Source organism: Ascaphus truei, chromosome 4, assembly GCF_040206685.1.
Source record: "Ascaphus truei isolate aAscTru1 chromosome 4, aAscTru1.hap1, whole genome shotgun sequence".
Lineage (NCBI taxonomy): Eukaryota > Metazoa > Chordata > Amphibia > Anura > Ascaphidae > Ascaphus > Ascaphus truei.
The window spans coordinates 290,795,582-290,808,416 of NC_134486.1; the positions used below are offsets into that span (position 1 = coordinate 290,795,582).

A 12,835-nucleotide genomic window follows, 5' to 3' on the forward strand; every position below is an offset into this window, starting at 1 on the left:
GAGAGGGCGGGACAAGCTAAATTGACCCGGGCCTGCCGTGCAGAGCGAGCTATTGTTGCAAAATATAAGAGGTCTCATGGGCTTGAGTACCCTTATCTTCCCGAACCTCTTATGAGAGAGATAGAGGATAATCGGGAGAGATGGCTCCGGACTGACATAGAGTATTATATTGTCAATAAGGGAGGTGCCATTAAGGGAATTCAGGCTGAACAGAGGGTTTCCCAACTAATGAGGGTTTGGAAGATCGGACGCAGTATCTACATGAATAAAGTAGTGTACTGTAATGAACGAGGCCTGAGTGGTCTGCCTTTTCTTTAGCGCTCCCTGCTGGTCAGTGAGCGAAATGTCCTTACATTATTATGAGAATGTGATGATGTTTGACGTTTCATTTGTGTGTTCTTTTGCAGTGTTTCCTGGCGTAAGGTACACCAAATTTAGGTCCCAGCCGGGACGGTGGGGATTCACCAGGGGGAGTATGTAGCCATGCATAATAATGGACTGCCGGCCTCTTCCTTGTTGGCAGTAAGCCCTGGTAAGTACAGGCCTGCCAGCAGTAGTTATGGAGGTTTTCCCTCACACCCTGGTGAGGTGCCCTATGTATGGAGGGGAGTGGCCGTATGCTCTGAGTCCCTGGATAGTGACATCAGAGCTGTGCCTGCCTCCTGAAGTATATAAGGCACAACACTGTCAGTTACTGCACCGACACACTTTATTCGAGCAAATACCCAGTATGTACCTGGCAGATACCTGGAATGCGCCGCTTCTCACCTCTGACAAGCCCCGTTACGTTTGCCTTCCCAGCCTGGGTTCATGCCTGGCTGACGGGCGGCTGATCTGTTAAATGATAATGATTATGATTTAATAGGCTGCAATGCTTCGCGTGTCTACCAGATGGCATAAATTCATGAATTGTAATGCAGTATATATATATATACTGTGCAGTATTGCAGCCAGCGGGAATAAAATTCTTCAATCCCTGCCTGAAAATACCTCAATGCACTCGGGCAGAAAACAGTCACAAACCTCAATACACCCGGGTATACCCGAATTCGTGGGACTAGCCGAGCTCGAATAAAGTGTGTCGCCAGTGTAAGTTGTGTTGAAGATTATTTAGTGAAGTGTATGACTCCTGCATAAGGGATTGTAGGAACACTTTGTGACCCTAGTGTAGTAACTAGCGGTACAGGTTGACCAATCAAGTCTGTTTAAGCCCCTCTGTGTCCAGGGACCTGGCACAGAGGTGATCTCCCTAGGAGAAGAGGGAATCCCCCTTCAATACGGGAGGGCGTACCTGGCAAAGGGACAGCACGGAGAAATGTGCGCCTAGAGCCGGCAGCTGCATGGGGCAGTCTGCTACATCCAAATCTACAATAAAGATGGCCTTGTTAAAGATATTCCCACTGTGTGAGTGTGAGATTACTCAACAGTGGCAGTCACCACCGAGAAGGAGTTCCTCACCAGGACCATCTCCCTGCGGAAGCATAGATCCTGATGAGGTGGAGGCGCTGCACGTGAAGTAAGTTGGACTCGTAACCACTACCTCAGCTACCTGTCCTGATGACATCCCCTAATACCATCAAGCGGGAGACTCAGGAGTCCTGTTACTTGCAGGTGCACCACCATACACGATCACGTAATGGGCACCGGTTAGACCACACGGGCCAATGTGAGATTGGGTGGGTCAGACAAGGGGGGTCCAGCCGTTACATTTGGAGGCGCTGCTGAGAGACCTGTTAACAGGACAGGCTTGCTAGGCACACAATAGGAAACAGGGAGAGTGTCTGCTGCCACTTTGTGCTGCGTGGGGCGGAACCATTGGTAGTCGGGGAGCTGCTGGAGCTGCAGGCCGCACAGACGCCTTGGGATCCTGCTAGTGGTTAGTGAGTCTGGAGCGGGAGGCTATTGCTGTTCTAGTCACCTTGGGGTAGCGCTAGCGGGGGGACGCCTGAAGGGGTAAACTGGTAACTTAGGGCAGGAATTCTGGAAGGGTCCGCACTAGGCTAACCAACAGTAGGTAGACGCCCAGAGTACTGCATGGAAGAGCCAGAGTACTCTAGTCTCCATTCCAGATCACTTGACCAAGGAGCACAGACTGGAGGAAAATGTTACAGTAGACACCGAGAGTGAGCCTAGCCTGAGGTAGTGCAAACACGAGTCAGATCTACGTTAGGTACACAAGGTGGTGCACAAGGCATGTTTATTGTACTGATGTGGTAGCTGCCCCGCAGAGCGGAGCTCCATGTACAAAAACCCCGTATTCAAAGATCGAGAAAGAACCGCAAGAATGGAGGATCTGCACAGCGCAGAAGGTCCAGGATGGCGGACAGGACGAGAAAGAACCGCAAGAATGGAGGATCTGCACAGCGCAGATGGTCCAGGATGGCGGACGGAGGCCGAAGAAGAGATCGCACCTGTTCTGTGCGAGTATGAGGAACAAGCTACAGAAGAGACTTTTGTGAGCCTGTTATGGAATGGCGTGAGAGCTGCGGCTGCGCCGTGTTTGTCCTGCTTGTGCTCTTGGGATAATACCCCCGAGAAAAGTGAGGACGACAGTGTTACTAGATGGGAGGAACGAAATGGACTTGCTTATCATTCGATATACAAACAACCAAATGCTACCTCAAATGTGATGCAAAAAGACAGTACTAACCAAAATGGCGGTTCCCGCGTTCCCGGGACACCGCGTGGGCCAGCTGCAGAAAGTCTTGCAACCTTGCAGTTTGCTGGTTTTTGGCCAGGATTGGCGCCAACGAGAAAACCCCACCCTGTTGGGGAGTCTGGCGTGAAAGCTGGAGCCGCGCCCTCATGGACTATGACTCACTCTGCAACTGTGCTGGGTCAGCCTACAAGTCTACGAGACATCCCCCTAGTTTCAACCAGGGGGAGTGGTTTGCAGTTCCACCGGATGCCGATGGAGAAAGTAGGAGGAGGGGTTGTCAAACCAGCCCCTGCACTCCAGTTGCGAAGAGCCATTGACCAGTAAAGACCTCTGAAACTAGTACCTCCTCTGGTGAATATGGCTGGGGTCTCTGAGAAAATGGAACAGAGTCCCTTGATCACTACACATCCTTACTCGGCTCCAGGAGGCTTCCTGATCCTCCGGGTAGAGGGTGTGGAGACGGTGATGTGTCTCTGCCTGCAGTGCAGACTGCCGGGCGGAGCTGTGGGCACTGCGGCCCGATGCCCTCATTGTGGACTGCAGTACCTGTGGCCCATGCCGACTTTTGTGCCGGTACAGGCTGTGGAAGCCAAAGACGATGCCCCGATGTTGGCCGCGGAGCTTCCGGGTGCATTGTGGCAGGAGGATGCCGGTCCCGAAGAACAGGGACCATGACCGGTTCTCAAAAAGGAGAAAACCAGTCATCGGAGGGGTGACCGAAAAGGAGCCCATCGCTGGTCTCCTACTGGGATACCCCAGCCGAACACCAAGCTGGAGTCCTCGGATGAGGAGTGTGCCAGGCTGGCGGATACACAGGACTTAGTGACAGAGTACCATACCAGTGGTACACCTTGGCGAGATGCTATCCCTCGTGGTGTGGAGACACGGAGTCGAGTGTCGCCAGTGCTGAGACAACACGAGTGGCGGAGTCCCACTGCCGTGGTGACTAGCGGTTCGGAAGGAGGTCGATCCACCCCGACACTACGAAATAGTAAGCTAACGCAGTGCTCGTCGCAGACCCAGGGGGTGGTGGTGGTAAAAGAAGAGCGGATCCAGGGCCAGACTGGATCGCGTAGCAGACGGGCGTTGCCGGATGTCCTCGTGGAAGAAGAGGTCCCGATTGGGGACCCAACCCAAGATGGCGCCGAGGCACGTGCGTGCAAGGAGGAGATTCCAGACGACCAGAGTGGCATCGAGTGGGAGATGATCACGCCTCTGCGGTCGAGCAGCGGAAATCGATCACCTGCTGCCAGAAGGAATGGGCGCTCGAGTCGGAGAGCCAGAAGCCCAGCTACTGGAGAAAAGAAGGGACTTTGTGGCGGAATCGAGTCAGGTAGTGCCGAGGAGCAGGTCGTAACCCTGCCTATACCCACGGTCCGGTCCCGTCCCCAAACCCCGTCCACTCCCAAAGTTAGCCCCAAGGCCCTAGTTAAAGCCCCTGTCCCCGTCACTTTTTCATTCGGGTCCACTTCTAGTCTAGGGAAGTCAGGGGATTCCCGGGGTCCTTCCGAGGATCGGACTGAAAGCCTGGACTGGGGAACTTCGGATGAGGGATCGGTGGGAGGAGGGAGGATTTCCCGACACGTGTCGGTATCTAGTGATTGCCCTAGTGTGTTAAGTGTTACAGTTGGGAACAAATCACAGTACCGGGGGATTGTTACACCTTCTGAGGGTACTTCGGGGGTATCTTCGGGTGGGCCTGAAGAGGAAGAGCCACTAGAATCCAGACAGGAAGAAGTACGGGAGACTAGATGGTGGGTGCCCCTATACAAGGGGTATGTAGCGTGGATAGATCGCACCCGTTTCATTTTAGAAAGGGATGGGATAGTTGACCATTGGTGGGCTCCAGGGGAGTTCAATGATGATGCGTACCTCAAGGAGTTGCGAGTGAGGTGGGACAAAATTAAGAAAGGATTAATTACGCCCCAAGGTTCTGAAGGATTAGAGGGTCCCGTGGAATCAGACGAGCCCTTATCATGGGTATTGCCGGAGAGGGCGGGACAAGCTAAATTGACCCGGGCCTGCCGTGCAGAGCGAGCTATTGTTGCAAAATATAAGAGGTCTCATGGGCTTGAGTACCCTTATCTTCCCGAACCTCTTATGAGAGAGATAGAGGATAATCGGGAGAGATGGCTCCGGACTGACATAGAGTATTATATTGTCAATAAGGGAGGTGCCATTAAGGGAATTCAGGCTGAACAGAGGGTTTCCCAACTAATGAGGGTTTGGAAGATCGGACGCAGTATCTACATGAATAAAGTAGTGTACTGTAATGAACGAGGCCTGAGTGGTCTGCCTTTTCTTTAGCGCTCCCTGCTGGTCAGTGAGCGAAATGTCCTTACATTATTATGAGAATGTGATGATGTTTGACGTTTCATTTGTGTGTTCTTTTGCAGTGTTTCCTGGCGCAAGGTACACCAAATTTAGGTCCCAGCCGGGACGGTGGGGATTCACCAGGGGGAGTATGTAGCCATGCATAATAATGGACTGCCGGCCTCTTCCTTGTTGGCAGTAAGCCCTGGTAAGTACAGGCCTGCCAGCAGTAGTTATGGAGGTTTTCCCTCACACCCTGGTGAGGTGCCCTATGTATGGAGGGGAGTGGCCGTATGCTCTGAGTCCCTGGATAGTGACATCAGAGCTGTGCCTGCCTCCTGAAGTATATAAGGCACAACACTGTCAGTTAAGTTGTGTTGAAGATTATTTAGTGAAGTGTATGACTCCTGCATAAGGGATTGTAGGAACACTTTGTGACCCTAGTGTAGTAACTAGCGGTACAGGTTGACCAATCAAGTCTGTTTAAGCCCCTCTGTGTCCAGGGACCTGGCACAGAGGTGATCTCCCTAGGAGAAGAGGGAATCCCCCTTCAATACGGGAGGGCGTACCTGGCAAAGGGACAGCACGGAGAAATGTGCGCCTAGAGCCGGCAGCTGCATGGGGCAGTCTGCTACATCCAAATCTACAATAAAGATGGCCTTGTTAAAGATATTCTCACTGTGTGAGTGTGAGATTACTCAACAGTGGCAGTCACCACCGAGAAGGAGTTCCTCACCAGGACCATCTCCCTGCGGAAGCATAGATCCTGATGAGGTGGAGGCGCTCCACGTGAAGTAAGTTGGACTCGTAACCACTACCTCAGCTACCTGTCCTGATGACATCCCCTAATACCATCAAGCGGGAGACTCAGGAGTCCTGTTACTTGCAGGTGCACCACCATACATTATCACGTAATGGGGACCGGTTAGACCACACGGGCCAATGTGAGATTGGGTGGGTCATAGAAGGGGGGTCCAGCCGTTACATATGCTTTCAATTTCCATGCCGTCGGGTGAATTATTGAAGTATATGGAAGGATGATCAGACCCTGGGTTAATAAATCCGGGGACAGTTGTTGTCTTCATCAATGGTCTATTTATAATTTGACGAGGTCTGCAACCCATATTCTGTGAGGCCAATGCAAGCGTTTCAAGATTACATTTGCTTGGTCCCTTTGAATCTTTTTTCAACACTTCTTGCAACATAGACAAAAAAAGAAAAAATGTAAGCCAGTGTATCGAATCCCTGTCTACTGACATCATATCCGCAAACCTAGCTTCCAGTCTGCACAATGAGATGGAAGCAACCGATTGTTGCTGTGACCATGAAATCTATTACTAGACAACACCATGTGAGCATAATGTGGTGATAAATCTGTGGATTCAATGACCATTCTCCTGCATTGATTTTGTGTCTGCTCAGGAAATCACCTCTTATATTGGTCTTGCCTGATCTTCATTACTGCCTGATCTTCATTAGTGGCGTTGGAACTGATTCTATTGCATCATTTTCTCTTGGCTCTTGTATGGTGCAGAATAGAGCGTTGGCTTTTACCGGATCTTTCACTATTCTTGATTTCACAAATAAATTCTTCTTTGGGATTTCCACGAATTTCAACACATATGCCTCACTGATATTTGTCAATGCATACATATATATTGCTATTTGGGCCCAACGATCTTGAAAAACTCCAGTCTGCTGCCCATTGGGGTAGCCCATGTTGGACTTCAGGAGTTCTGTTTCTTAATGGGAAACTGGGAAATTGAGTGCACTCCACTAGCCTGTCCTATAGAAAATTGAGTCTGACCATACCATGGGTTACCATAAGACATGCTTGGTCTGTAGGCTTTCACATCATGTACTGCTAATCGAGAATTTCAATTGCCTGAAGAGGCTTGACTTCTCCTTTCTTGGGGGAGAACATTACTCTTTCCTCTTGAAATTCTAGAAATAATTGAATCAAGAGCTTCTCCGAATGACATGGATACAGAATATGAACGTATTTTTTTATGACGGATCTGACTATGGGTTCAGCCATAATGCTCTTCGGAGTGTGCTGAGGCTCTTGCTAGGAGCTGGTAATATCACAGGATGAATCACACAAAAAATGAACTGCCTCTTTCAGATTTGACAAATTCTTCAGTAATTGTTGTCTCTTCCAGGTCTGCTGTCCAGGTTCTCACTGTTGTGACTATGCAGGCTATTGCTGTTTCCGGCTTCATGACAGCTTCAATCGTAATATATTGTTTACATAAAGAACGTCCCATCTTCCTGTCCATTGGATCTGTTAAAAACGAACCATATTCTTTGGGGATGGTAGTCTGTCTCCCCAATCTTGCTATGGCAAAAACTATTTTCAGGGGAAAATCCCAACTTCTGGCATCTTCTTCTGTGAAGGGATACATCTTAAAATATTTTATAGTAGTTCCTGACCTTCTTTCTGGGATTACCCACTCTGATGTACTCATGTACTTAATGGATTGTTGGACAGGAAAACAGTGACCACTGATCTTTGGGCCTTAAAAACGCTTGATCCAAGATCCCAATTCTTGATTGGGCACTTTTATATTTAATACCTCTTATCAATCTATCACCACTATCTACGTTAAAATAATCTGGGTCTTCTAGGATTTCACCTTCTTCTGTGGATAAGAATGCCTTCTGCTCTGAAAATGAGAAATCTTCTTTAGATAAATCAAGATAAATCAAGAATTACCTTTGTCTTGTGAGGTCTCTTATTGGATAAGGATGCAGTGTCTAGACTTGACAGTAGCCTTTCTAGACTTTAATGGTTGAGGCTCTTGAGAAGGGTTATCCCCTTTAGAATCAGGGAGTGCGTCTTGTCTTGCTAACATGGTGGAAAAAGTTTTTCCTGTAATCACCAAATTAATTTGTCACAATAAGGGGAAGGAAGAGGGAGAATGTATCTGTTCTTCCCCTTTTAAAATGAAGATACGCGGAAAAAACGGCATTTGACGTCACTTCCTGTATTTAGGACTCTGCTTCTGTCAAACTGGAAGTTCGGCCCTGTTAACATGTGATGTTGTGCATTCTCTAATAGGCGCGAAAGACTATTCCACAGGGCCTGACAGAGGCCTGTACCTTTCTGGGACACTACTGATGAGCATAGGCTCAAGACTATCAGGTAAGGCAGGAGTGCGCATACTGGAGGGCGTGAGATTGTCCGCGCGTTTCCTGAAGGCACTTAAATTAAATGCCGGGGAAGCAGAGAAGGCCTCTGTAAACTGCACTTACCTTGGCTCAGACGGCTTCTGGAGACACGTCGCCATGGCAATGTGACGTCATGACGCCCAGAACGCCGGAGCCGAGGAAAAGGGAGGGATTGGCGTGCGAAGAGGGGCACAGCCGGCAGGGCGGAGTAGGGAAAAGAGATTGCACTCCCCTGAGGTAAGGTACCTGAAAACAGGTATTTTAAAATGTACTAGTGTCCCCTGGCTAATGCTCCTGAGCATGGCTCCAGGGGACTAATTTTCCCTCCCTGATTAGGCAACATAAAAGTGGCCCATACATAATAAAAAAACAAAAAGGAATCTAGGTAAAAACTAACATTAAACACTACCTCCCAGTACAAGACAAATAACTGACCAGAAGGGAAAGACACCCCTCCTTTTAATGTCATGTTTTTAGTCCTACCCCCAGCCCAGAGGAAGGGCATCCCACTAATTATGGTTGCCACGGAGGGACGCAGAAGAAAATCACCTCAACCTAACCCAGACCCAAACCTGAAGTTCTCAAAATATTCCAAGTAAATGGTAAGACAATTAAGCAAAAAAGGTGACAGATTCTGCTTGTAAGTTTGCTGAAAAATAGATTTGTGTATCACAGCTTGTGGCCTTGCTGTTGACTCAAACTGTAGAGTGTCATATTAAAAATATCAGTTATAAACTTATATTCATTTTTTTTTAAACTAGTGTGGCATCAAAGAGAAAAATCACGTTGCAATGGAATTGTTTTTGTTTGATTAACCTGGTACAGATTTTTGCCCCAGTCTTGCATGGAACTCCTGTGTGTCAACATGCTTAATTAATTATGAAAGTTGGTTGTTTTACAAATACAAATGATGTGATATTTTAGGATGGTATGCCAATCTGATCTCTTATGCTTTATTATCCTATACCAGCTTTTGCTTTCCTCCTGTTAGCATGACAAACAAAACAATCTCTTTAGCTTCTGGGGCCATTATTGCATTTTTAAGTATTTTTATGTTATGTTTCCTTCAAAACCACTACTTTCCTCTACATCCCCTTGCATTTTGCATTCCACTTCATATATATGCCAGGATCCATCACACCATGATGCAGGTTATCCCACCAGGGTCCGGTGGCAACTGCCATTCTGCCAAATCAATGGCTATTACTGATAGCACCTCGTTCTATCGCCCACATCGTGGCTTGATGAATGCTGGCCATAGCGAAATAACCAATAGTTTAACATGCCTTTATGTATTGCAGATGTGTGCTGGGCTTTTAACCTGCTTCCTGCTCTGACATCTTTAAACCAATGTCTACCTTCCAGGTACACTCATAGATCTGCTCTAATTTGCTTCAACTATAATATTTCAAATATTAGATTGCATACCAGTTCGCCTTTGTGTGATATTACATGAATTGTATTTATTTATTTATAAAATATTTTACCAGGAAGTAATACATTGAGAGTTACCTCTCGTTTTCAAGTATGTCCTGGGCACAGAGTAAAACAAATAATACATGGTTACAAATACAGTTACATAAATGAACAGGGTATACATTATATACAAGACATTGTGTGCACAGTTAAAGAAAATATATATTATGGGCGTCTGAAACAGTTACAGACTTATTGTGTCTAGTAACTCTTTGTGGATCAATGTTTTTTTTTTATTACTCAGGGCTAGTGAAAATGCACCAACACAGTGATTCATTCTGCATAAAACTGTTACAATCTAGCATGTACAGTATGCTAGCAAAATATATTTTTGCAAATGTGGACTGAGACTGCTTATGTTTGCAAGTTATTTGGTGAAGAACATTGATTCTACTGCAGCATCACAAGAATATTGAGCTAATTATTCAAATAAATAAAATGTTCCAATACATTCCTCATGTATAAATGAAACATTTCTTTTTTGAGTAATCACAAAACATGTACTGTCTGTCGTATGTAACACAAAATCAACCACCCATGGTATGTTCAATGTACAAAAACATCCAGTAGAGTTCGTCTTATATGTCAACAAACAAAAAAGGTATGGGACACAGTAGACGATTTGTTTATGACAAGTTTAAGAAACCAAATGTTTTGCTCTGTGTTTCAGTTTACAAGGTTTTACCACTTGTTTGGAAAAGAAAATGCCTTGTTCAGGCAACTCAGTGGAGCCCTTGTTCAAGAACCTGTGGAATGGGGATATCTATTAAAATAACAAATGAAAATAGCAAATGTGAAATGAGGAAGGATAGGAGACTCTGCTTCCTCCGGCCATGTAATTCCACCTTACTCAACACTTTGAAGGTAATTCAGTGTATTTTAAAGTAAACATGATTTTATAATCATCCGTACATTTTTATGACGATAGTTTATTATGAAATATATGCATGTAATGATGAAAAGAGTTGGGCCAGTAACTTCAATGCCATTGGAAACAAAAACGATATGTGTGTCACAGTAGACCAGACTTTCACTGGGATCACGAACAGCAGGCAGAGTTAAATAAACAAAAGTTTATTCTGGCCAGAGCCAATAGAGAGCAACACAGGGCACAAACAAGGCAATAACCCGACCAGCGTAAGGCACTGACGGAGTGAGCTTACCCTAGATGCCGCCTTGATTTGTGCGTTCAGGAATCCCAGTAACTCAGGATACCCGCCTCTGGTCGACAGTTCACTTTCTAGTTGGTCTCTTGACACCGCGACAAACCACTAACAACTGTAGAGCCCTGATCAGCTTCAGCTTCTATAGTTTTCCTTGCATCCATCTGAGAACATGGAAAACCAGTGGGCAATGACAGTGCCAAAGGACAATCGCATGAGGTGGGGACTTCACAGCATAGGAAATTGTAACTAACCAATAGGAATCGAGTCGAAGAGGCTAGGATCCAGGCCTCTGTTCCTAATTATAGTTCTACACCTCCCATAGGGGCAGAAGCCTGGCTGCTGGGAAGAGAACAATGCTCCACTTTTAGAGTATGTACCTCTCCACCAGAAGGGCTCGCCGTTCCCCACCTCACTATTTTCCAGAGACACATTGCACCTGACCACACAAAGGCTAATGCCCTACTCACTGTGTGCAAGCCACTCAACCATTGTTAGTGGCCCAAGCACACAGATACATAATAAATAAACGACACAAATACCTAATGAAATAACTTATTAACAGTGCTGGCAGTCATTTTGACCCTGTACCTTGGGTCGCCATCTGGCCTGGTAAGGGCAATTAGCTGGCTTAACCGGTAATATACTGTGTCCCGCTTTCCCTATCACAGTTTGGTTTAGTGACAATTGTATTTTATATTAAGAAAACCAACTACTAAACGGCAGTGTACTCTTTTCCAGGTGTAAAACAAAGAAAACCAGTAAGCTCCTATTAAACCCCCAAAGTAGCCACAACATATATATATATGCATACAAGTGTCAAAGCGGAGTGCTACTGGGCATGGCAATATATACTTAAAATAAAGGGCAGAACATAGATCACAGACAGAGCCCAGTGCTACATCCAATGACACAAATACACAGTAAAGTACGTATATATATATATATATATATATATATATATATATATATATACATACTTTACTGTGTATTTGATACGTATTTTACTGTGTATATATATATATAGAGATAGATAGATAGATAGATAGGTTCCTTACCGAGTAAATCCAGGATCCCAAGATCACAAGGCAAGAAGGAGACAGCACACTCAGGAGGTACAAAAAAGCGTGTATTCAGTAGAAAAACTGGCACATAAACCCGACGTTTCGGTCCTTGGCACAGGACCTTTCTCAAGGGAGCACTCCCTGTGCTCTGTCTGTGTTCTATGTTCTGCCCTTTATTTTAAGTATATATTTTCCAGGTGTCTAAGTCTTTATCCTATTGACTAGTGTTAGAGGAGCAAGGGGGCTTGAAAATAGAAGTATGTGTTATTTATTTCTGGACTATAGATTGTAAGACTTATCTTTGGAATCTGATTACTTCGGTAAAGGTGAGACAGCTAAAAAAAAAATGCATGGGATGTTTATTCAGCCAGTGGATGCAAAGGTTCTTGCAATTCAATTAGTAATATATAACACTAATATTTATATAACTATACATTTTTGTATAAGACCATACAGTGTCACTCAAGGGAAATAAAAACTATAATCCCCTTAGTATTTCCTGGAACATTAATATGCATCTAGAAGTGTGTGTGTGTGTATATATATATATATATATATATATATATATATCCTCCATGGTAGTTAAACACATCACACTTCTTGCCTGGTAAAGTTAGCACTACATTTATCACAGAAAATGTGAGAAGGATCGCTAATATCTGAAATTGGTGTTGATTAGAAGAGGCTGCCTTTTAGTTTTATCTTGCTATCTAGGCTTCTACAGTTTTAATATGCGTTTATTGAAGGTGGTTGACATCTTTACCATTTTAATTAATAGAGGTGTTTACCTCCTACTGCTTTTCAATATATTACATTATATGGGATGACAAGGTATGAAACCAATAATGATTAACAAGACAAGAAATTAATTTGGAGTGTTTAAAAAGCAGCAAACAATGAGGAATCAGCTTACCTGTGAAATAGCACTCACTGGCACTGGGAAAACCATTACCCCTTCTTTCACCATAATTCTCCTCTTTTACTTCCTT

At 45.4% G+C, this 12,835-nt stretch overlaps 1 protein-coding gene across 1 annotated transcript in view; it reads left to right on the top strand.

Moving 5' to 3' along the window:
• Nucleotides 1-12,835, top strand: part of CCN6 (cellular communication network factor 6) — a 32,060-nt gene that overhangs the window by 17,938 nt on the left and 1,287 nt on the right. The window contains exon 4 of the mRNA XM_075597641.1: nt 10,290-10,483. Within this exon, the coding sequence (XP_075453756.1) occupies nt 10,290-10,483 (194 nt within the window). The remainder of the gene's footprint in view (nt 1-10,289; nt 10,484-12,835) is intronic.